Below are 25,612 nucleotides of genomic sequence, written 5' to 3' on the forward strand. Positions count from 1 at the left end.
GAAAAATTATTTAGGTAAAAGTTGGAGCATAGATACGTCCATACTTTGAAAATATTTTCAAATATACAGGGCCACTCATGTTGACCAGGTGGAACAAACTTATCTTTTTTTAAATGGAAGATACTGTATATTTTAACATTTTTAGATTCTGCTTGATTTTTTCGTTTTTGCAATATAAGGTTTCGCAATGTTATTCGAAATAGTTTAGACAATACTTACTAATTTTGGTAAATAAATATAATAAAATATATAAATTTGGCATATAAATACATAAATAATTTAAAAATAAGCGTCAGCATAAACATGCATGAAACATGCATCAAGAACAGGGACTTCGATAAATCATAAAAGAAACAGACATGAAAAAGAGAAAAGTTAAAGAAGCAGACCTCTACTCCATGACCTAATAAACGAAGAAAAATGTGTAGTAAATCCATCAGCAGAATACAGAAGGCTTTGGTTGCCAATATCAAAAGAAGAAGTCAACAACAATAATAGCGAAGACATAGGAGGTCAAAAAACATCATCTACAATCTAATGGTGGCACCACAATTTGCTATGTGTTATTTATTATTGTTATGAGGCTTCACTGTATTCGCTACATATTTGTTATTCGTCAGCGAATAACAAATAAGCTACTCCACACTAGTTCCGGCGGGCCAAAGATGCCCAATATTTGCGTCATGCGTGGTTGGCAGAACCCAAATGGACTTGGACTTATTGACGGTCGCTGCAACTTATTTTTACATAAATACAGTTTACCAACACTTGTGTCATGTTATCAAGTCTGCATCTGTATAAATCCAGAAATCTAATTAGCTTTTCATTTGTCCACCCCATTTCACAGTAGATACACCACAAATCAAACGTAATGGGTACGATAGTTGTATATAAACACATAAATTTGTCGAATTCATGATACAATGAAAGAAAGATATGATATGTAGCGTTCAAAATTTCGTTCAGATTTGCGCATGACGTAAGGTGGTGAGCATATCTTTTAAATTTCTAATGCATTGCTATGTTATATTATTTGAGGATTTAAGCTTTTAATATTAAATGTGAAACTTCCTAGAGATGCTGTTTTGCTTAGTATGATTAAATTTAATTATTGAAAACATGTTTAATATTAGAAATCAATTAAAAACATGATTTTTTATTAGTAGGGAAGATACATCTAATTATAAATATTATACTATATAATACTCGTAATTCCATTAAAATAAAGTTAATAATTAAATTGTAATGTGTTACAAGATAAAAAATAATAAAGCTGCCGTAGTAATAAAGCCTATCAGTTATATTTTATTACATTAAGATCTCTTATAGATTAATTTTATAATTAATGGTCACACAGCCTAAGGACTATTCAAATCTAAAGATAAATATAATATTTATCTCTACATTTTACTGAATAATAAGAAAATACTAAAGCATATTAATTATTCATCAAACATTTGGGTTGAAAGGTATTTTAATAATAATAATAATAATTTTGAAAATGCCGAGAAGGCGTTCTATCGGAAACTCAATTCTACTGCAGAAAGTGCCAATAAATCTTACCCAAGCCGAGAAGAAATCCATGAGTTTTGGGGAAATCAACTTTCCACACCAGCTGCTCTTAACACCAATGCTGGATGGATCGAAGATACGGCGCACAACTGCCAACACTACGTTACTGCTCCCTACGGACCCTTCACTAGTGAAGAAATTTCAAATATTATCAAAGAGCTTACTTAGACAAAGAACAACTTATCATCCACTCTTGTCATTTCTAACCAAGCATATAGCAAAAAACGGAATCTCTTTACTGCTTTCATCGACTACAAGAAAGCGTTTGATTCAGTGCCACATGAATGGCTTATAGATATATTAAAAATATATCAAGTCGATGATAACATAGTGACCTTTTTAAAACATATAATGTCAGATTGGAAGACAAATATTCACCTCAAAATACCTGGTGAAAACAATATGGAAACTGAAAATATTGCAATCAACCGGGGCCTATTTCAAGGAGATTCGTTGAGCCCAGTGTGGTTTTGTCTAGCGATGAATCCCCTATTCCAGATACTGAACTCACATGACACAGGTTTTAGCATCAAAAATAACACTACTGTTGTTGCAAAGCTTAATCATCTATTGTATATGGATGATTTAAAACTATTAGCTTCCACTCGAAGCCACCTGCATCAGATGCTAAAAACAGTAGAAAATTTCTCTGATGATATTAGCAAAGAATATAGACGCTATATTAGTATGCACTTCGCTCTTGACAAGTGCCGTGTCTTAAATTTGCATTCCACGACATGTCTCCTCAACTAAGCAGAAATCGTTAGCGAATTGGTTTCTTGTACTCATACAGAGTAGATCCGAATAAAATGAAAAATACAGTAATGATTCCATTTCACGTACAAATCGTCTATGTATCTGTTTATACGTATTTCGCTTTAATAAAGCTCATCAGAACAGTTATTCATAGGCGTTCTCAACGTGAAAAATAGATCTTTCCTGTCTTAAGAAGCAACAATAAAATGGCTTCGAAACGGACGCAATAGCGACATCTGATATTAAATCAGTAAAATAGTTTCGAAACACAATTCAGATAACTGCTTTAATCTGAGCCTAAGTCAGTGAGTTTATTTTTGTATACAATACTTTTCACATATCCCCATAAGAAAAAGTCTAATGGCATCAAACGGGGGATCGTGGTGGCCATTCCATCGATCCTCGCCTCCCTATCCACCGATTTGGAAATATTTGGTTAAGGTACTGCCGGACATGGGAAACTTGTAGGTTTCTTGGATCATGATAATACAAGTTGGCCAACGTTGGCACCACATTATTTTGGAGCAATGCTAAATAATTGTCGCCATTCAAATTGCCATCTACGAAAAAGGGACCTATGATCTGATCTTCAATAATCCCTGCCCACACGTTAACCTTCTCAGGGTATTGAATATTGCCTTCTTTCACCCAGTGCAGATTTTCCCTGGACCAATAGCGGCAATTTTGCCGATTAACATGACCGTGAAGAGTAAATGTGCACTCATCAGAAAACAAAACATGTTCTAATTGGATCACATTGCTGTCTAACATTACCATTATTTGTTTAGAAAAATACGTTTTTCTGTCAAAATCATCTTCCATGAGCTCCTAAGTGTATATAATTTTATAGGGATGCATTTTGTTTTCTTGTAATATTCGAATAACCTATGAATAAAGTACTGGGGCTGCTTTTCGAACAGATGTATGTGGGTGTTCCTCAAACTCAAGCATAACAGCCAATTTGGTATCGTCACTTACTGCATTGGCAGCTTCTTATTTTACCTTCCTTACATGACCCAGCTCGTGAAATTGCTTCTCTATTTTACTAATTGTCGCTTGAGATATGTGCGACAAATCAGGAAATGCTTGTTGAAATAAACGAGCTGCTTCCATTTGCGCCCGTGTCTTATCTCCATAGCCAATCATCTGTATAATTGTTATTTTGTGCATTTCTGTTAAATAGACTATTTTTCTGGGTTACGGTTATTGAAATTCAAACGACTATAGCACTGACAACTACTTCTGTCATGGAACAACAAAACATTAGCGTTTTAAACCAAAGTAAACAATTTTTGTTTTTTTAACGTATCAATAAAAAGGAATGCTTAAATAGTTTTTGGTTACTTTATCATTACAAAGACCTAAATGGGCAAGAAGTATAAGACGGTGGTAGCGACTTTTGACAAATAAATAATTTTCTTTTCTAAATGTGAATTTTTGCATTTTACTTAATATTTCCGAAACAATCAAAGATAGGTATAGGACATTGTATTCAAAAAATGTCTAAAATGATCTGAGGAATTTAAAAATTAATTAATATACAGGGTGTTCCATTTAAAATAAGCAAGTTGGTATTGGCCACTGTTATTTGATACACCCCGTATAAAAAGTTTTTATGTAAAAAAACGGGTGTGGCAGTCCAGTGGGACTGCCGGTAGAAGTTACACTTCTATACACGCATTCGCCGTTACAAATTTATTTGGGAGTCAATCTGCACAATAATTCCATATGTAATGCTATAGGTAAGACATAGCAGAAAGAGAAACAGAATTAACAACAACTTACTAACAATTAATAAACAACATTTGACCTGTAATAGGAGTATAGTAAATGAAGGATTGAATCAATATTTTGATGAAAATGTATATTGTTATTTTCATATATGTATAAAAGGAGTTGAATGCAAAAATTTTTTTACACATACTCTGCAGTAAAATTCATTGTTTATTTTGTTATTAATATAAAAATACAATACAATACACTGCAACATAATTCAATATAATAATACAATACAAATTAAAATGCAATATTCATAAGTATTTAAAAATGACTCAAATCCCGGTCTCCAGCGTGACAGGCGGGGATACTGACTACTATACTATCGAGGACATGACACAAATGTATTTCAAAATTGACAGTTCTGGGTCATACAGTGATTTATTGAGATTATTATTTTAAAATACAAAAGACTAATATAATTATGAACATTTAATAAATAATACAAAACATATCACATAAATAATAATATTAATAAATATTTTATTATATATATAATATATGTATATATATAATATATATACATAATATTAAATATATATACAAAAGGAACATTTTTATATTCGAGAGAGGAAGAGAGAAAAGATATCTTCTGTCTCTCTCTTACTCATTATCTTACATATGTAATGATTTCACAGATTCACTCCCATACAAATTTCCAACGTGGAGCGCGCGTATAGAAGTATAACCATTGTTTAAATAGGACTAGTTAGACAATTCTTATGGAACAAACGTTTGACTTTTACTCTGCCGTCATATGGCGGCCTCTAGTCATAAATTTAAAAAACTATTAACAGAAACTTAATTCTCGGCAGGATTCTATTCGAGTATATTTTTACCTGTCTCATGACTAAGGCAAACCTGTACACGGATGCCAGATTGTGAAGAAAATATAAGACTTTAATAAAATGCTTATTGTTATTATCGTTGTATGCGTCTAGTGAAAGATAACTTGACTATTTCGAGAGAATATTTCAAATTGTTTTTATACTTTGAGACTTGCTAAATCTAAATCGGTTAGTAATCTATTTAAATAAAGTAGGTAAATGCTGACTTTTTTTTTTAATTTTTATTAGTTTATCAGATATTTATTTTGGTTATATGATTTGCTAGAAAAGGATTAAATATTTAATTGAAATACACTCGATTGCTATCGTCTTAGAACACTCATGCGGAGGTTTATTTTTTAGTCAAGATTTAAGTTTTATCATTGTTTAAAAAAGAAAATCTTTTTAAACAATGGTTTTATGTATGTTTTGAGAAAATTAAATTTTCAATCTTTTAATCTTTAAAATGACGTTTGAAAATATAGTAAATATAAAAAAAAACACATCGATATGCCACAACAAGAGGCAACACATATTTAGGGACAAATTAATCTATGTGTTGGGATAAAAGGAATAATAATTAACAACACTTTAATAAATAGTATCCTTTATTTTATTTATTTATGTATTTTATAATATAAACACCAGTTTTGTATTTCTGTTTATATGAATGAGAAGTTTAAATGAATGAGCTGTTTATTAATGAAATAATTTTAAATTACAAAGTGATAGAGATACAATTAGTGATAAAAATTGATTGTAACATTGTTTTCATGAACTAAAATAAGCAATGTATGTAGTGCGAAACACTATTGGCACCGTTAATGGTTGTTTTGCTATCGAAAACGTATGAAAAACGCGTGGTGTCGTTAACAAACCTTCCTCTTCTACCTCACTATATTTTTTTGGTTTGCATTTAGATAGTTTTGGTCAAAATGCTTACTGCATAGAAATTTTTTTTTAAATCGGGTAGCTCCAGACTTTCCAATGCAGCATTACCTACAACAATATTATTATTAACACAACTGAAAAAAACGGCAATTTTCTGCACAATAAAGTAAAAAAACAATTTAAGTTCTGTATTCAAAATATAAATAACTTGGCAGTTATGCCAACATATTTTTAATTTTTTTGGTAGTATGGGTATGGGTATGGGATCTAGTCTTTCACCCATTCTAAGTAGCTATATCAAGGATGATGTTATCAGTGATTGTATCAACAATTGCACTTTTTTCATTCCTTTTTTTAAAGATATGTAGATGATTTAGTTTTGGCACTTCCTAAACACAAAATTATTGAAATAGTCAACATTTTCAAGTATCATAATCAACATATACAATTTACAGTTGAGGAAGAGGTAGACAATTCTCTAGTTCCTTAGAGTAGGTTTCAAATCCAGTGCTTTATACAGGTTGGTGAATTGTTTGCAGTTGGTAAGTTTGGTATGGTTGATTCGTAGTTGTAATAGTCGATGCTTCTCTTCTAGTTATGAAGTCTAGGGAGAGATGACCAATAAAAGATTGAAGTTTATGAAAAGTTGTTTTGCTCTTTTGCTCTAAGTTTTGTCAAGTATCCTCTACCGACTTTTTAAAAACGAATTTCGAGATTCGTTAGCTAGTTGAATTGGAGTGACTTCAGTCACCCCATAGTTGGTAGCTTCTTTGGCAAAATGATCTGCTGTTTTATTACCAGTAATTCCGGTGTGAGAAGGCAGCCATATGAGAGAGACTGTTACATCGTAAGCAGAGAGATTTTGGTATATGTCATGAATGTTTTGAACTAATAGGTGCTCAGTGAAAATTGTATTGACTAAATGGATATATGAAAGATAATCTGAACAAATGGCAATATGTCTGTTTTGATGTGAGATGCATTTAAAAGCCAACACAATACTATATAGTTCACCTGTGCAAACGTTGCATATTAAGGGTAACCGAGATGATCTTACAAGTTCATGTTTAGTGGTTACTGCACAACCAATACCAGTGGTAGTTTTAGAAGCATCTGTATAGAGAATTAAATTCTAAAAATGCTTTCTTTATAAGAAGGTTAGAAGATTCAAGTTTGTTAAAAATAGTGAGTGAGGTATATATTGAAGGGATATCTTTAGCCCAGAGGGGAAGTAAAGGTAGAGGAAATAAACTAGTCAGAAAAAGGTCAATATTTTTAAGTAGTGGACAAATTAATTGAGGTATAGGTTTTATGATAAGGTGTTGGTTATTGATAGTGGAAGAAGACGGCATTGTGGCAATTAGGGAATGAACAAGATTACATGGATTTGCAGATGTTGATGCAGCATACGAAAGTAGAAGTGATTATCGTCTTAGGGTAGGAGAAAGTTCATTAGATTCACGGTATACACTCTCAATAGGACTAAAGCGAAAAGCGCTCAGACCTAGAAGTAGTTTTATTGGCACCCCATTGAAGATGACTGAGGGTTTAAAAATGTTCAACCTTTTAAAACAATTGATTTTAAGTTCAGAGATTCGATTTTTTCAATTTATTCTGGAGTCAAACATAAAACCGAGAATTTTACAATAATTAACACCAGAAAGTAGAGAATTGTTAAATAAAATTTGGGGTAAGGGAGTGAAAATCCCTATGGAAAATTTTATTAATTTGGTTTTGCTCTCAGAGAGTGATAATCCTAGTTTGTTAAATCTATCTTGAAGTAGATTTACTACACTTTGTATAAGTTTATATGAGGATGGGACATATTTAAGATGGCAGTAAATGATTAGGTCATCAGCGCATTGAACATATTTGATGGGAGGCAAATTTCGTTGATGGCAAGAATGAATAAAGTTAAACTTAATGCAGATTCTAAAGGGACACCTTAATTTTGAGGAAGAGATCGAAAAAGTTTACCCTTGGCAAGGACTTTAAAGATTCTTTCAATTAGATATTTTTTTACAAATGAGAAAATATTACCATTTAAATTATAGTGGGAGTTTTTGTCAATGATTGCTTTTCTGGAGATTGAATAAAATGCCCCTTCAACGTTAAATATAGTTGCTACGACATCTTGTTGATTATAGATTGCTTAAGAAATGTGTGTTTGAAAAATAAAAAAGTTATCAATAGTAGACCGATTACGTCGGAAGCCGGATTGACCGTCGGGAATAATATTATACTGTTTAACGAACCACGTGAGTATTTCATTGATCATTGTTTCAAGAAGTTTGCAGGTAATACAAGTAAGAGAAATCAGACGAAAGATATTGGAGTTATAGAGGACTGGTCAGGTTTTTTAATTGGAATGATTATAGAATTGCGCCAAACATCTGGGAATTTTTGTGTGTTCTAGATAAGGTTATAAATTTCGAGAAGTTTGGAGAGAGATGTATTAGAGAGATTTTTTAAAAATATATAAGGGATATCATCGGGATCATCAGCAGATTTTGTAAATGAAAACAAGGTAAATTTTAGTTTATTTAGGGTAAACAAGCCGTTCATAAACTTGACATCGTGTGGAGTTGACGAGATGGTGGAGAAAGATTGAGCGCGTAAAGAACTGGGAGTAAAAGCTATATTACTTTTATTGAATCTGTCTTCAACCCCATTAGCGAGTGTGTCAGAAATGAATTGACTGTCAGAGATAACTGTGTTGTTGAAGAAGATGATAGGAGAAACAGTTAGGATATAGGAATGAAGGATGACTAAATTCATAGGATGAAGGTTAGTTTTATTGCCTTGGATTTGTGAAACAGTTTTTTTTATAAATGAGAGTGGAGTTATCATATCCACTGGTAACTTTAACATCCTAATATATAAAACTAAATAATGTAAACTAAATTGTAACATATAACTTTTATCGGGTTTTTACCCAGATATTTAGTGGCTCAAAAAATGTACACCTAGACACTGATGATGGAATATGGATTCCGAAAACAATTTGTCTTCATGACATAGCCCGTTTGGGTTTTTTAATTTATGTACCTTTTATAAAGGATTTTAACAAAATTTTTTTTTGTAATGATTTTTCTTTTATCTTAGTATAGATTAGGGCAAGATCTTTCATTAACGATTGTCAGCGGTATGTCAGTGGTAAATTTACTGGCTTCATTTAGAGGTTCGTTGGTGCCTAAGGAATTTTCGAGAAATTTTTCAAGATAATTCTAGAAAACCCTAATTTTTGTGTTTTTATAGGATTTGAGTGCAGCTTTTAGTTCGAAATAGTTTATAAGAGAGTTCGGATGATTGGTATCTTGTTGTGAAACTGAGGATGAATAATGAAAGGGCGAAGGAAGAAAAGAGTATATATAGTTAGGTCCAGATTTGTTGCAAAACTTTTATTTTAAATTTTCTGCCAGAATCTTGGCTGTCTCTTAATTGTCAAGGATAACCTTTCGATTAAAAAAGAGATTGGATATTTTAAGGTTATTTTTTGTTAACAATTTTTTTTCCAAACTGGACTTGGGCTAGTATTTGATGTACATAAAGTTTTCTTACTTAATTAAATATTGTGTCTAAATTTGGCAAAAGATGAAGTAAAAATATACAGAGAGCAGAAAAAATGAATAAATGCGAGAGAAAGAGAGAAATTCTATTCATCATGTATACTGTGATTAGATTTGACATCAGAAGATTTATCAGAGGATGCACTTATATATACTCTTGTAAGTCGGAGATAGGCTGTTCTTTTAACTTTTTTAAGATTCTAGTGATACGGTTTTTTAGTGATCTTTTCCTTGTACCTATGTAGAGCTGCAATAAGTCCTTTTGAATACCATCTATGTTGGAGGATTTTTAAGCTTCTTGTAGTGGGGTGATACATACAAAAGAGTTCTCAAGAAATGTAATAAGTTGCGTGGAATTGAGTGTAAAATTAGTCGGATTATCTTTGTAAATCATTTCTATAGCGGAAATATAATAAGGTTTCATCGAGTAATCCAATCAAAGATTAGATTTGGACATTTTTTGGCTGGTTTCGGTGGCATTGAAAATGTCGAAGGAGGAAAAGAACTTAATAGAGCAAGAATACCGGATGAAGATAGATGGTAGGAGTATCATGAGAACTGTCATTGAAGTGTCCCCTTTTTTGTCCTACTGCCAACATGGGCTTTGAATTAGTACGACGAGAGATGGATAAATCCATAATGGCAGCCAGGATGGGTATGCAGTTAACGGAGATGGACTCAATTTCCGAAGATAGAAATTCTTTTGATGAAGTTAAGGATTCAGGATTAAGGACTCCTTAGAGTCAGCTGAAAATGAAGAAGAGGGAGGAGCATTAGCTGCAATGAGTGTCTGATCTGGTCAACTGGAGACTTTGCAATCAGACTCCACGGTACGACCCGTAAGCTTACAAAGAAAACACTATAGTCTGTCAGAGAATAAAAATATTTTAAAGGATGTATTTTCATGGTTAATTAACAGAGAAGATTGCACTTCGAAGTTCACCTTGTCAGCTATTTCAAATGTTACCCTAGGAAAACTCATGATATATGCCTATTGATCATCTGATGTTCCGTATTTTTTAGGGACTGCTCGATTAGGAATGCGGGATGAAAGGAGATACATTTGAAATAAGGATTCTTTTGGTCGCAGAAAGAAGCCTGCAGATAAAGATGACGGTGGAATTAATTATGACGTTCGGTGTATTAGTTGATCAACGATGTCGGTAGAAGTGAGGAAAATGCAGATTCGATTATTCGAAATGCGAGATGTAAAAGTAATATTTTTTGGATAAACTATTTCACCAATTTCTTTAATATATTTAAATAAAACAGTATTCAAAATGGAGTGCATGACAATAACTTGTTCCCTTTTAGAAAACGAACGGGAAGGAGGTCTAGAGACTGCGTCAACGACATATGATTTTGGGTTGGAATTGAAGTTGTTTTGTGTAAATGTAAATATTTAATTGCTGTTCATGATGTGTAGTCCTGGTTACCCAGACCGTAACACAATACCTAAATGTGAGTACCTAATGGACCCTCTTCCAAACTGGAAAGAAAGAAAAAAAGGATCTCACCTATTTCTTGGGATTTTCACTGGTTTTCTTTAATTACACCAATATAGCCGCAATTAAATTCGACTATTGAAATATAAAACCAAATTTGATACTCGTTTTCTTATCACATTGTGATTAAAGAACTTCGCTTCGTATTGTTAACTCGTCGATGAATTACTTTATCTGTTTAACACTGTTTAAATCTTTAAAATCCGTGAGGAACTTTAAAAAGGGTGTTTAACCTTTGACAGTTATTTGACGTTTTTTGAATCGATTATTTGAAGCTTTATTTATAAACTTCAACATTTTGTTAAAAAAAAAACAGTTTGAAAAAGTGCTTTTTAGCTTCTAAACATTTATACTACTTTTGATATTTTTCATGTCATACGGCTGTACGTAGGCTCAATGAAAAGCTGGTGTAAAAGCACTTTAAAAAAAAAACAGAAATTTCCATAACCAATAACAAGAAACAAGCTGAGAAATTGCAGCGGACAGATCTCCCTTGCATTTTTCTGTGGCGATATTTTACGAGTACCATTATTTTAATGTTTCAAAACTAATTTACTTCTTCACTGTGTATGCCATTTATAAATCGAATTATAAAATTTAGATATTATTTTACAATGTGTTCAATTTTCAGCTCTTAATGTTAATAAACAATGAAAATATTGGCAATTTCTTAAATAAGAAAAAAAATGCTATTTGATTTCCTCTGGGCCATAGAAGGTTTTGGTTTTTTTTTTAAATGTTTTTTTTTATTAGCTTTATATTGAGCCGACATACAAGTGTATGACATAAAAAAGTCAAAGTTATTAGAAATTTTTATATGCTAAAAATTTGTTATTCTTCAAACTGATTTTTAAAAACAAATTTAATATAATCTTGATGTTTTTTTTAATAATTTAAAACGAAGCCATAAAAATCGATATCTACTTACAAAATAACCCTAGAGTGACTGTTTGGACAAGTACAGTTGTTTAAATAATCGGTCTCCTGGATAAACAAATTGAATAACTCATAAACTGTATGGTCGTTCTGTATGATATTTAGCACACTTTAAAAACTCATTAACTGCCATAATTTTAAATAGTTATTACATATCGTTATGCAGAAAAGAAAGTTATTTATATTTATATTATTTATATTTATATTAACATTTATAAATTTTACTTTAAAAATAAGGGTTTTTAAATTATCTCGGTCAATTCTTTATGTATTTTAATTATAAAAATATCAATATTAGAGAACATTTTATGATCTATAACTTTTATTTTAACCATATATCTCTAACATGAATAAGAAACGTTTTATGCGCATAAACTTTTTTCACTTTTTACGATTGTTTAATAAAAAAGCAAAGCAAAATTAGCTGAAGTCTTCACATAATTGTCATCAGCTACCCCTCATATACCTTTTAGAGACTTTAAATACCTGTTTAAGATTTTTTCAGCTTTTTTAGAGTTGTAGATCATAAAAAGTTATGTAATTTTTGAGAGTATCCAAATTAAAATACATGAAACTATTAACCGAAATAGTTGCAAAAAAAAACCTTATTTTTGCAGTTATTTATAAATTATAATAACTCTTTTTTGGGCAAGGACATGTAACATAGCTCCTTGAAATTATGGAAATTAATAAGTTATTAAAGTGCGCTAAATATCAATCAGAGCAAATAGTTTATAGGTTATTTAATCTGTTTATAAACATTTATAATAACGTTGATATCGTTTATGCCACAAACTTATTTAGAGGCTTATGAAAAACTGGTGAAAAACACACTTTCTAAAAAAAACAGAATCTTCTATGACCATTACTAGGCAAGAGAGCATTTTATATTTAAAACCAAAGAATTTTATTCTTAAAATCATACTTCCATTGTCTATTAACAGTAAGAGCTGAAAATTGAAGGGACCCTAAATGAAGATCTGAATTGTGCGTTCCAACTTACATAATGGTATATGCGGTAAAGAAGTAAAAATTTATAACCCGTTAAAATGATGGTATTCGTAAAATTCCGCTTCGGAAAAGTAGAATGGAGAACCATTTGAGCTCGGTTTTTTTTTAGATTTGAACTTTTTCAAAATGAAGCGCGATTGCAGAATTTGCAATATCTTGGCTTCTGTGGCACGTAAAACATAATTTTTTTTTAAACTGGGATAGGTCAACAAAAAGTTGTTTACATAATCGCTTTCTACGATAAACAAATCCTTACTATTTTTATTAGTTACATTACATACCATTATGCAAAAACAAAGTTATTAAAATTTATAAATTTCTGCAAAATCAAGGGTTTTTTGCAACTATTTTGGTGAATTCTTTATATATTTTAATTTAGAAACTCACAAATGGAAGAACTTTTTGAATCTACAATTTTTATTTTAACTATTTTTCTCTAACTGGATAAAAAACATTTATAGCCAAAATAACCTGTATGTCTTCACAGATTTATTATTAACTAACCCTCATATATCTTTTAGAACCTTCAAATATCTGTATAAAATTTTTACGTGAAACCAATAATTTTTTCCCAGGTGGACCTTTGTATAAATTAGTTCTCCGATAAAGATGAACTTATTTCTACTTTTCAATACAATAACTAAAAATAGCTAAAGAAATACATATTTAAATATCTAATACTTTGTTTATGTTTATTAACTTGATATTTATTCACTAATTTGTTTTTCCGAAGTTTATTATATCATAATTATAGTACCAACGAAAACGTAAAAATCAAATTAATGCATCTAGAATATGACGCGTGCACCCTGGCGATAATAAAAAATGATGAATGAAAAAAAAAAAATAAACATTTTTTCAAGTTAATTACGTAACGGAAACGGTGTAAAATAAAAGAATATAAAAAAAGTTTCTATTTACTTACCAGAGTGTAATATCCATCTTTGACAAGCCGAAGGATTTTTGTCGGAAATCTGAACATTCTTAATCCATGAATATTGTATGGTGATAAACCACATTTGTAATAACAACAAATATTTCCGGCCATCTGTAAAAAACCATTTATTTATTATGGAAGTAACATTATTTTAATTTAAAATCACTTTTTTCAAATATTATCGAATGTATGTAGTATCCGGTAAAATTTATTTCTAAATACCTAATTTGTTTTCTCATACAATGTTTTTTTATGTTTTAAACACATATAATTAAAATGTTTTACTTACCTCGGACCAAATTTTTGTAATACACTTCCAAATAAAATAAAATATTTAAATTCTTTAAACTTATTTAGATATAGGAAGATTTAGAAGCCACAGTACGTTTATGTACAATTTTAGTTGACACGATATTTACTAGTTGATAGTAATAACTCTATTTTAAATGAATATCTTAAGTGATTCAAGGTCTGTTTTTTGTAACATTTGTAAGTAAACCTGTTGCTACTATGTCAGTGAAATATTGCAACGCTGGTGAATTTAATTCAGTGGATCAAAAATGGACGTTTAGTTTAGTCCTTAACTTTTTCACATAGCACCATCTAGTATAATGTATATCAAACAAACAATGGTATATTAAAATCTATTGAGACAGAAAGAGTGGTGACATCTAGTGACTGTCTCAATTAGAATCAAACAAATTTATACATTGCGTTGGCTAACTAGTCCTATTTAAACAATGGTATAACTTCAAAAATGCGCAACTATAAATACTAATCGACATGTTCGACCGTTTTCTCGAATAGTCCTTCATTTATTTATTAGCTAATTTATTCCATTTGGCTGACACACAGTGTATAAATAGTAAGTTACATATGTGTACTTTCATTAAATAGGTACATTAATTTTAATATAACATGTGACACAACTGTGAGTACACAAATGTAAGTACATGATATTAATTGCAGTAAATTAAACAAATGTAGTTTTTAATCAAAGTCTATTTAAATATTTATTATTTATTACTATTGTCCATAAATCAGTTCTTCATGGAATTGTGTTGTTTTTTTAATCCATTGTTTAATTTCATATTTATATCTATGTTTTTTTATAATTTTAAGTAGACAATTATAAAATTTGGGCTCTATGTAACCAACATATCTCTGGAGTGTAGATTTATTACATTGAGGTAAAATTGCAGTATTCCTTGAATATCTAGTTTGTTGGGCATGATTGTTAAAGTTTAGTATTATCTTTTTTAAATGTATATGTATAAGGGCTTTTTAAAAGAATAATTTATTTACAATTAAAAATTGACTTTCATTGTATAACAGCTCGCTAGAATATCTTAAATTTTTCCCATAAATAATTCTAATTAGCCACTTCTAAATAATGTTTATAGAATGCAAGTAATTATTCCATATTCCACTCCATCCTAAAAGGCCATAGGTAAGTGGAGATTATATAAGTGCATAATACAGAATTCTTCAATGAGTTATTCCTAAAAATTGTTTTAAAAATTTAAATCTTAATCTTAATGTAACTACTATATTATTTGCATGAGAATTCCAACGTAAATGTTTATCAATTATTATACCTAGATATTGAATCTCGTATGTATATGCAATTTCATTTTTTGAAATGACTTTTAATGAGCCAATATTCGGGAGGTTACTAACATACGATGTAAATGGCATATATTTTTAATTTATGAACATTAAACTGAAACCATTTCTGAATTATAACAAAGCCTGTTTCGGCTTTTTGTTTTAAATTACCCCATGTATGTGGATCATAGAGAATAGCTGTGTCATCTGCAAAGCTTATTATCTTACCTGTAATATTCAGTCTGAATAGATCACTAATGTAGATATTGAAGAGAATTGGTCCTAAGACTGTTCCCTGCGGGTTACTGATATATCTATTATTTTATATTTATGATTAATATGCATTTTTACATAAATCATTACACCATCGTTTTTGTTAAATGATCCCGACTTGTATATTAATCTATCTATAACCCTCAATTTGAAACAAATTAAAATCATTTTTTTTTAAAGTTTCCATTAAAATTACAAAATCGAAATCTCTCTTACATTCAGATAAAAAAATTACAACGGCATAAATTTTTTTTGAGAGCTTCTTATATTCATATGCATAATATTAAAAGGTTGTATTAAATTATTAATTAAGGCATTAAAGTTTGTGATTGATTCATTGATTTCAATAGTTAAATAAAAATATTTAAATCTGTTAATATAAAGAATAGAAATATTTTTCAAACAAATATTAAAATATAGTTTTTTTGTGAAAAAACAAATCCAAGATAAATAATAAAGGTCCATACGTTAATCACAATAATTTAATTCACTATTTTTTTTTTTAATTTTCGTTTCCGTGTAATGGTAGCATTATATAAATCACTATTTAATGATCTTATGCGAAAATACATTCGTGAACGAAAAAATAATGTTTTGGTTTTAATCGGACAAGGAACTGAAGAACTCATACTGATTAATGTTTTTAAATAATTTTTAGTTATTAACAGATTATCAGAATTGACAGCCTGAAATATTTTTTCAAGTTCTTGCATTTGCACCATCAATTCTGGAGAGGGTTTGGATAAACCTTCCTAATTTAAATGAGACACCCAAGTATATTCGTTTGAGGCTGACATAGATGCTTCTGGCTGTTGTAATTTATGACAAATATATCCTGCTAAATTTTCCAGTCCGTCATATTCGATATCGGTTAATTCCTTGTCTAAAATATCTTAAAGACCTTCGGTTTTATTCTGGTTATTAATTGAAGAAAAATAATTTGCACATAAATTTACTTAATAGTGCCAAAAAAATTTTCCAATACATCTTCTTGGTTCAGTCTATAAGTCAAGAGATATTTTATGGAAAATCTCGCCTGAAGGTCTACAATAATAATTTTAATGATGTATTTGTCATAGTAACACCTGAAAAGTATATAACAAAGATTTATATTTTTATGGGGTTCATAATTAAGTTAGATAGACAATTATTTTATTTTACCTTTTTGAAATGGAAGTAAACCTTTTTTTCCCTTTACTTTAAGGTTCGTCATTACATTAGTCATTTCGTCAATAATGCTCTTTTGTAGTTCTAATGCTAAACCATAAACTTTTGTTCTATCTCTACTGTCTCGCAAATAAATTCTTACATTCATTATATCAACAGTCATTTACCTAAAATGTGTAAACCACTCATTAATTTAAAATATGCAGGAAATAAATCAAGACCACTCACAAGTTTAAAAAACTCCGTACACTCCATCCAGTTTGGTTGTTTTGGTAAAGCCATACTTCCACAACGAGAAATAGCCATATGAGATTGTATGTGAAAATAATTTGGTAGCTATTTTCACCTTCTGCCGTGAAGTTCCTTTAACATTAAGACTCTCTTTAGAGATTTTATGGCTTATTTTTAAGTCTGACGTACTTGTTACATCCAAAAGTTCTTCTATTATTAACGTATTAATTTCTTTATCATTTATAATAAATCCTTCATCCACAAAATGATTACGGATTAGTTTTATCAAGTGCGGAACATCAGCAAACACATAAACGTTTTCATTATTTGCAGGATTCTTAAAACATGTGTTATTGAGATTTATATTTAACTCGTTGTGAAGTGACCTATTTCCACCCCCTAAGTCACTTACCATGGCCACAACTTGGAAACCTACAAGAAAATACAGAATAAAAGTTATTTCTTATTCTTAAATATGTTAAAAATTCATAGTGTATATACCTAATCACTCTACAAACTGTATTAACTCAAATAATTTATCTTTGCTAAGTTTGAAATCGAAGTCATAAAAAATGGGCTGCTTCCAACTTCTAAATAATCCCCTTAGCATTACCACTTGAACATAACTGTACGGCGTCAGAGTTTCATCATTAGCTTTGTCGTATAAATAATTCTTTCGAATTTTCATCTCGTCAAATGCTCGAATTTTCATTTCAGCAAATTTCATTATATTGAAAACCTTTTTTAATATGCCAGGTGCAATCTTAATTTTTGCCAGCCATGATCTAAGTGTTGACACAGCAGGGAATGGATATCCTTTTTTTAAAAGCAATCTGTAGGCTCTTGGACCAGCTGAATATATGACTATTGACTTACATATATCTTCAACTGACCATCTTAGTCGTGTTTTGGAATGCTCTAATTTTCTTAACTGCGTATTACTAAACAGGTTTCCAATTATACTTTGTCCCTCTTCTAAAAATTTTATTTTTTCTTGGAGACTAGCAATCAAGTTATCTCGATCATCTACTACTATATCTGTATTGACTCTAAAAAAAAAATTTTTAAATAAATATCATATCTGATCCATTTATTTATTTTTCTGAGTTTATTTTTTTGACACGTCCTCTTATCCGCTACTAGTCAATAGTTAAATATAATATTTTTAATAAAAAATATAAGCAATACACTAATCAATGTTTCGAGCAGTTAAAGGTAAGCTTAACAAGGCAACATCATTATTAGGCCTACTATCACTGCTTCTACCTTCACCAAAAGAGCCACCAACACCACCAAAATTGTCTCTAAAAGTATATAAAAATGAAATACGTTAATATCCCAGCATTAAATCTTTTAATATTTTGAAAATAAATTACTAAACAATAAGAAACTAAGCCTAAACCATTCTATAAAAAATTTGAACTTTTATTTAAAAATTTAGACTTACCCCTTTAAAATAGTTTGCACAACTTGTTTACTTTGTCTTTTCGCATAGCGTTGTTCTCTACCAGAATGCAGTTTGTCTTTTCCCGCTTTAGCTAAATTTTGGGATGGAATTGCTTCTTTTTTAAGGTATCGAAAATTTTTAGGAGAATATCCAAGCAGGTCATGTTTAAGATTTCGCTCATAATCGTCGCTGTTAAAATGTAATGAACAGATACGAGCGTTAGTAATGTTAAAATTATTTGCACGTTTACATAACTGTTTCCACACACATAGCAATTTTTTGTCTTTTGGGAAACTAAAGAACTTAATATTCGTATTGAAATTCTTTGACTGATTGTCAACATTACAACCAAACACGTCGCACCTCATTTTTGAAGTAAGTTTAACAAGAATTAAAATTTATTTCGAACAGAAAAATAAACAGCGTTTGCTGTACAACAACACTGAATGCAATCGGAAATGCAATGCTGCAACTGGTCTACTCACAGCTTGACGTTACATAGCCCGACCAACCTGCGCAATGTCATATCTTCTTTTCATTGTATCATGTGTCGAATTAATGGTTCAAGAATAACTAGAATTACAATAAAGTTAGGTTAAAATAAACAGCGGGACAACCACCGGTTCGAGCGAATTGTGGCAGTCGACACATCCATTCGGAGTGCATTCAACTTATTCGTGTCCTTTGAAGTGTGCCAGAAAACCGATAAGTGGATTGATAGGCGTATTTGCTATTCGGGTATTTGCTTATGCATGCGAATAAAGCAAATAATTGACGAATGTACTCTCCACGAATACACATATACACAAAATATATTGTTTGCCAATTTACGTTCTCAACCACAATTACGATAGTTTTTACACAAACATATAACACAAAATATACAAAAACAGTCAGAATTTGATATTCCTAGGGTAAAAACACCATCCTCAAATTTTGTACAGCCTTTAAATGCGTTATATGACTTTATATGCCTTTATATGATGTTTACAAGATCGAGATTCAGCATGTCAATTTTGAAATGACATAACTAATAAAAAAAACTTTGGTTATACATTTTTCAGAATTTGTATAATAGTCATTTTTGAAAACGATTGCCGGCGTGGAAATCGAAACGTCAAACATTTGTAAATTTGTAAATTAAAAATATGATTTTCATTACAACCAATAATTGTGTCTTAATCACATATAAGTATAATATTTAAAATAAATTAAATTAAAATAAATTAAATTAAAATAAAATAAATTAAGATAAAATAACATTTCTACAATTTTGCGATCTCTCTCGATTATTACATGTTTGCCTAAAGTAGTGTAAAGTGTTTAGCCTAGTTCCACCTTCTTGTAAAAAAATTCTTAACCACCGTAGCAAGTATATACCTACACAATCAACTATACTCGTTTATTGAGCTTAACTGTATTTGTCTGATTTTTAAAACTAATTACCATTTATTCTAATCACTGATAACATTTAAAATTTCTGTATTCTAAGATACACGATTTCTATGCTCAACAGTAAATTGTGAACTGTATGATAATAATTACTGATAAAGTAAACTTACATTACCTAAATGGAAGACCCAAAGATCTCTGTAGTGATAAAATTGTGATTGTGTTGGTGTAGTAAACTCTCCCCCAAATACCCATAATTGACCTTTATTTGCTGAAGAAACTACCATTTGATGTCCACATCTAGGAGGAGGACCATTAGGAGCCTTAACTACCGTCCATTTGTTATTTGGTATATTGTAGAAAAATAAGTCACCATACACGAAAGTCTACAAAATTACACTAATAAATATGTAGATACATTGAAATTAAATATATATATATATATATATATATATATATATATATATATATATATATATATATATATACATATATATTGATTTCCTTCACAAACCTTCAACTAAAGAAATTTTTAAAATTGTCAAGTGCTATTCCCAATATTCAGTACTACGCAGTGGCGGCCCCGTGAGGTAGTGCCATAGACACTACCTTGCTAACTATGCAGAAACATATTCATTTATATTTAAAACATCTTAATGCCTGTTAATTATTTTGTGTATTTCTTTTTATCTTCATAAATTATATGAAATCTGGCAACTGTGTGCGCAATGCAATTCTCACAACCGATGCTAGCAACCCACTGTCCACCGGATAATCTGCTGGTGCCAATATCATAGTGGCTTCTATGAAAAGAGAAATATTTTACGAGCATCCTATTTGAGTGACAGAGATAGAGCTTAATTATATATTTAGTAATACGTTTAAATGAGACTACTCGAACAAGGTACGAGATCTCGAGATGGAAATTTTAGTAGATCTTACCTATTTTGAGTTTATTTACGCCTTCGCTTGCTGCTATTGTGTTTATTATCTAAAATAATATTTTGATTATTTCGTACGTTTAATTTATTTATTGACAATGAATCAAATTAATATCTTTAAAAACTCTTTTGGTGGTTTTTCGTTAGAAAAAAAAACTACAAATTAAAGAACTCGGTCGGCCTTCACCCGATTTAAAAATTGAAAAACAAATTGGAAGTGGACAAAAACTTCGCTGTCGTAAGTTTAATAAATATTTATGAAAAAAATAGCTGGTTGTGTGGTTGCTAACAAACTAATAAACTGTTTTGTTTTGTATGAGTTTTGTTTAGAGGTGTCTAGACTTGATCAAACAAAGGCACCGATGATCATCTATATGGAAGAAAATGAAATCCCACGAAAATGTCTTAAATCAAATGATAAATTGTATAAGATTTTGAGGAGCTTTTGAGTTAGCTCTTAGAGGTCACGACGAAACCAAAAAATCAGAAAAAAGGCATATTTAAGGAGTTGGTCAATTTTAGCGCCGAATTGGACAACGACTTAAAGGTTCATATTTCCAAAGTTCCAAATCTTTTAAAGGTACCTCAGAAACAACCCAAAATGAATTCCTTGAGTGCATGTTGGATGTTTACCACGAGGAAATTAAGAAAGAAATTGAAAATTGTCCTTATGTTGCAGTGATTGCCGATGAAACGACAGACGTTGCTGGTTAATTTCATTTAGTTACAGTTTTCCGATATTTGTGTAAAGGACGATCAGTCGAGAGATTTTGGGAGATTTTATGTGCTGGACGGACATGATGCTAAGTCCATCGCTGAATGTATTTTAAATTCCTTATTAAAACATACTCCAAACAAATTAATTGCTCAAAGTTATGATGGCGCATCTGTTATGAGTGGTGGATTAAATGGTGTGCAAAAAATTATTAAGCAGACAAATCCTTTTGCAAATTACGTTCATTGGTATGCACATCAAATGAATTTAATTATGACAAGTGCATGTTCTATCAATAAGCAGGCTAGGATATTTTTTTCTAATTTATCTGGTTTGTGCTCATTCTTTTCTACGTCTCCTCAAAGAACAAAAATTTTGGATGAGGTGGTTAATCGCAGGTTGCCAAAATCTTCCCAAACACGTTGGAATTTTCAATCACGGGGTGTTCATACTGTTCATTTAAAATACAAAAGACCTCATTGCAGTTATGGACATTATACAAAGTACTTCACGTGATTTGTCATCCATTAATCAAGAAAATGGTTATAAATTAAAGCTCCAGGATAAAAATTTTGTATTTTAACTTTGAAAATTAAAGGGAGATATCGAGCACAGTTTTATTAATTAAGTCTTGCCCAAATACTTTCGCTCCCTAGAGCACCTTCAGGGGCATTTCGTCAATTGTGAGCTATCCAATAATTGCAGAATGGCATTCACATAAAACTAAACATAAAGTTAAACATAACACTACACTAAACAAGGGCAAACAGTTTCAAATTATTTAAAAGTGGAAGCTACATCTCTCTCAACAACAGGAGAATCTCTCTCCTGTTGCCGACCCGACCAGAATGTAGCTTCGACTTTTAAATAATTTTAAACTGTTTGTCCTTGTTTAGTGTAGTGTTATGTTCAACTTTATGTTTAGTTTTATGTGTATGACATTCTGCAATTGTTGGATAGCCCAAAATTGACGAAATGCCCCTGATGCTCTAGGGAGCGAAAGTACTTGGGCAAGATTTAATTAATAAAACTGCTCGATATCTGCCTTTAATTTTCAAAGTTCATTTATTCGAGCATTCAACCTTATATCAATTTTGTATTTTGGTTATTTATTTTTAATAAAATATTGCCTCACGTTGAAATTATTTTTCATCAATTGCAAAAAGTATGCACTGATTCTGTTAAAGTGAAAAAAGATTTGGAGAATTTTGAAGCAGCAATTCAAGATATAAGGGAGCAAATGGACGTCATTATTGATAACATTTAAGAAGAAATAAACACGTCACAGAGGCAAACAGATAATGATAATGGTGAACCAATAAAAAAAGGCGCGAATTGAAGAGTACAGGCCCAGCAGAAAACGGGCAGCCTGAGAGATATGCGATGAAGTTTTGTTACAAATAAAAACAAGGTTTACCTTCTTTTGACATTTAATTGCTTCTAATTTATTTATGATGGAGAAGTTTTCTGCTTATCAGCATGAGTTCCCCAAATAATTTCTTAATGAAACATGCAAACAATTTTTATTTTTAAACAAAACTCGACTTAAAACTGAATTACAAGCCCCAGAGGTAGTTACTACCTCTGGGGCTGTTCCGCTATAAGTTTTATTAAATGCTGAAAGTTTAAAATGTACATTTGAAGAAACTATTAAACTTTTCAGTATATTAATTACCATTCCTATGTCAACATCTGACGCAGAACATTGTTTTTCGATGCTAAAATGAATTAAAACATTCCTTAGAAATACCATGAAGGAAGAACAACTTAGTGCTTTAGGTATGCTATCTTCAGAAAAACATTTTATAAATGGCATTGATAATTTTAATAATAAAGTGATTGAAAACTTTGCAACCAAAAAAGAAAAAAGACAGACTTCATATATCGGAAACTTTAAAAGTGATATTAAACAACTTTTTGCGTGTGTGTAAATACTGGAATAGTGGTATTTTTATAATTTTGTAAATAGACTTTAGGGACTAAATCGTAATAACAAACTTCAAGTACATCAGCAGTAAATACTGGTGGTAAGTTGAGTTTTTTTATTATTAATTCATTTATGGAACTGTTTTGATAAATTTTGGTAAATTTCTTGTCACCCCAGATACATGTATAAGATAAAATATCTGCGTATCTGCGCCTATTTTTTTTTTATTTCTATTTTTAACTTTATTGACAATATCATGTACCCATCAATAAAAATTTAGGCAGTTGCCCGAATTCTGGCACTACTTTCTCAAAATGATACGAGCTGCCACTGGTACTACGCATGTTAAGGAATAAAACCCCAATGGCTTATTGCCATATAAAAAAAGTGGTACAGTAGGCGGTACTGTAGACTGGCACAAAGTTTGATACTACATTTTCTGTATTTTTAATTTATTTTCTAAAATTGAATAAAGTAATTTTATTATTTATTTATTATTTTAATTACACATGTAATTTTAAAAAACACGTGGTGAATATATAGATAGTATAGATGATTCAAATAAACAAACATTCTTTAGTAGAAGTAGAGCCATGCAATATCCAATTTCGCCTATTGATCCACTTGATTTTGTTGATCATGCTTTTGTGGAAGAGGAGACAGAGTTACAAAAGACAGTATGTCCTCAACACTGTCATGGTGCGTTCAAATGATAGCTTTACATTGGACATTACCGCTTTACCATTACTTAATCAAAGCTATGGAGAAACACTTCTCTAGAGATTTAATTCAGACACTCACAGATAGTAGTCACATATTGATTTAACCAGCTGTGATACTGCAGATCTACGAAACTACCTAGCCAATTGTATCCCCAGCATAATCTGGTAAGGTTTGCTGCTACCCACATAAATATGCAAAACTAAAACTTGATTTCATTGGATTGAAGTAATGTTATGCAAGAATAGGATAGTTAAACTAAGCTCTCAAACTGTTTAACCAGGAGATGCCTCTTCTTCCACGAATCCCTCTACTCTGTATTCTTCCTTGTATTATTAATTGCATCAAGTTATAATGTTCGCCCCTCATGAGATGTCCCACATAATGCAATTTTCGAATTTTAATAGTATTTAAAAAAAATATTTCTCTTTTCCCATTTTTCTCAACACCTCGACATTTGAGACTCCATCCACTTAACTTATTCATAATATTCTTCTGTAGGTCCATAATTCGAAGGATTCCAATCTGTGTAAAATGTCTTTCTTTAATGTCCAAGCCTCCAACCTATAAAATAATATGGAGAATGTTTTGTGCTACAAAATTCTGAGAATTCTGCTAAATAATACTTTTTTCAGTTTGTTAAAGGCATTTCTTGCCTGTCCTATTCCTGCTTTAATCTCTTCTTCTTCTTCTTCGCGCGACTAGGATTACTCCTGTTTGTCCGCCTCTTATTCTGTTTCAGTCGTTGTTGACATTATCTTTCCACCTTTTTGGCAGCCTTACAACGGGTCTTCTGCTATATGGCTTGTTGTTTTTACAGATGTTCGCTAATCTCTTCTATGTGCTCATTATTTTCATTAATTATTGTGCCCAGATAGTTATATTTTTGAACTTTTTTAATTTGTTCTCCATGTATTGTGTGTCCATGGCTTTATTGGTGATGTTTGAGCTTTTGTAACCACCATAAATTATGTCTTTTGATGTTTAGAGACAATTCATTTTCTTCACTGACTTCTACCATCCTGTGAACCATTTGTTATAAATCCTCAAGATATTCCTCTATTAGATCTACTAGCAAAGTGCCGTCTGTTAATCATTTATTATTGATTAGTCGATCATTTACTTTTTTTTTCATAGTTACTTCTTTTAGTATTTACTGGATTGTTTCCTCTAAGTATACATTAAACAGAGTTGGAGACAGGACACAGTAATGCCTCCCTCTCATCCTCTATTTCTTCTGAAAAATGTTCTGATTTACCACAGCTATCTGATTATAATAGAGAATGATAATGAAGCTGATGTCTCTCATGTCTAAATTTTTCTTTTCAAGTAATTTGATAGAATATATAACTCATTAAACTTATTGTTTGGTGGTCTTGGAATTACAGATTAAAGTGCTTACTTTTTTACC

At 30.7% G+C, this 25,612-nt stretch overlaps 2 protein-coding genes across 2 annotated transcripts in view; both read right to left on the reverse strand.

Moving 5' to 3' along the window:
• Positions 1-25,612, reverse strand: part of LOC140447624 (kelch domain-containing protein 4-like) — a 46,497-nt gene that overhangs the window by 17,292 nt on the left and 3,593 nt on the right. The window contains exon 3 of the mRNA XM_072540382.1: positions 20,074-20,284. Within this exon, the coding sequence (XP_072396483.1) occupies positions 20,074-20,284 (211 nt within the window). The remainder of the gene's footprint in view (positions 1-20,073; positions 20,285-25,612) is intronic.
• Positions 15,197-20,064, reverse strand: LOC140447625 (uncharacterized). The gene is made up of 5 exons (XM_072540383.1): positions 18,507-20,064; positions 17,561-18,108; positions 17,057-17,491; positions 16,823-16,995; positions 15,197-16,746 (listed from the first exon to the last, which is right to left on the reverse strand). The coding sequence occupies exons 1-2, from the start codon at positions 18,872-18,874 to the stop codon at positions 17,565-17,567; spliced, it is 912 nt and encodes a 303-aa protein (XP_072396484.1). The 5' UTR covers positions 18,875-20,064; the 3' UTR covers positions 15,197-16,746; positions 16,823-16,995; positions 17,057-17,491; positions 17,561-17,564.

The sequence above is a fragment of the Diabrotica undecimpunctata genome, chromosome 8, assembly GCF_040954645.1.
Source record: "Diabrotica undecimpunctata isolate CICGRU chromosome 8, icDiaUnde3, whole genome shotgun sequence".
Classification (NCBI taxonomy): domain Eukaryota; kingdom Metazoa; phylum Arthropoda; class Insecta; order Coleoptera; family Chrysomelidae; genus Diabrotica; species Diabrotica undecimpunctata.

Bases quoted from the DNA above. Each gene is read 5' to 3' on its own strand.
- LOC140447625 (XM_072540383.1), bottom strand. From the start codon at position 18,874: ATGAGGTGCGACGTGTTTGGTTGTAATGTTGACAATCAGTCAAAGAAT. The intron at 18,109-18,506 runs GTAAGTCTAAAT...TTTTTTTTTTAG, and splicing joins GTGCAAACTATTTTAAAGGG to AGTCAATACAGATATAGTAG.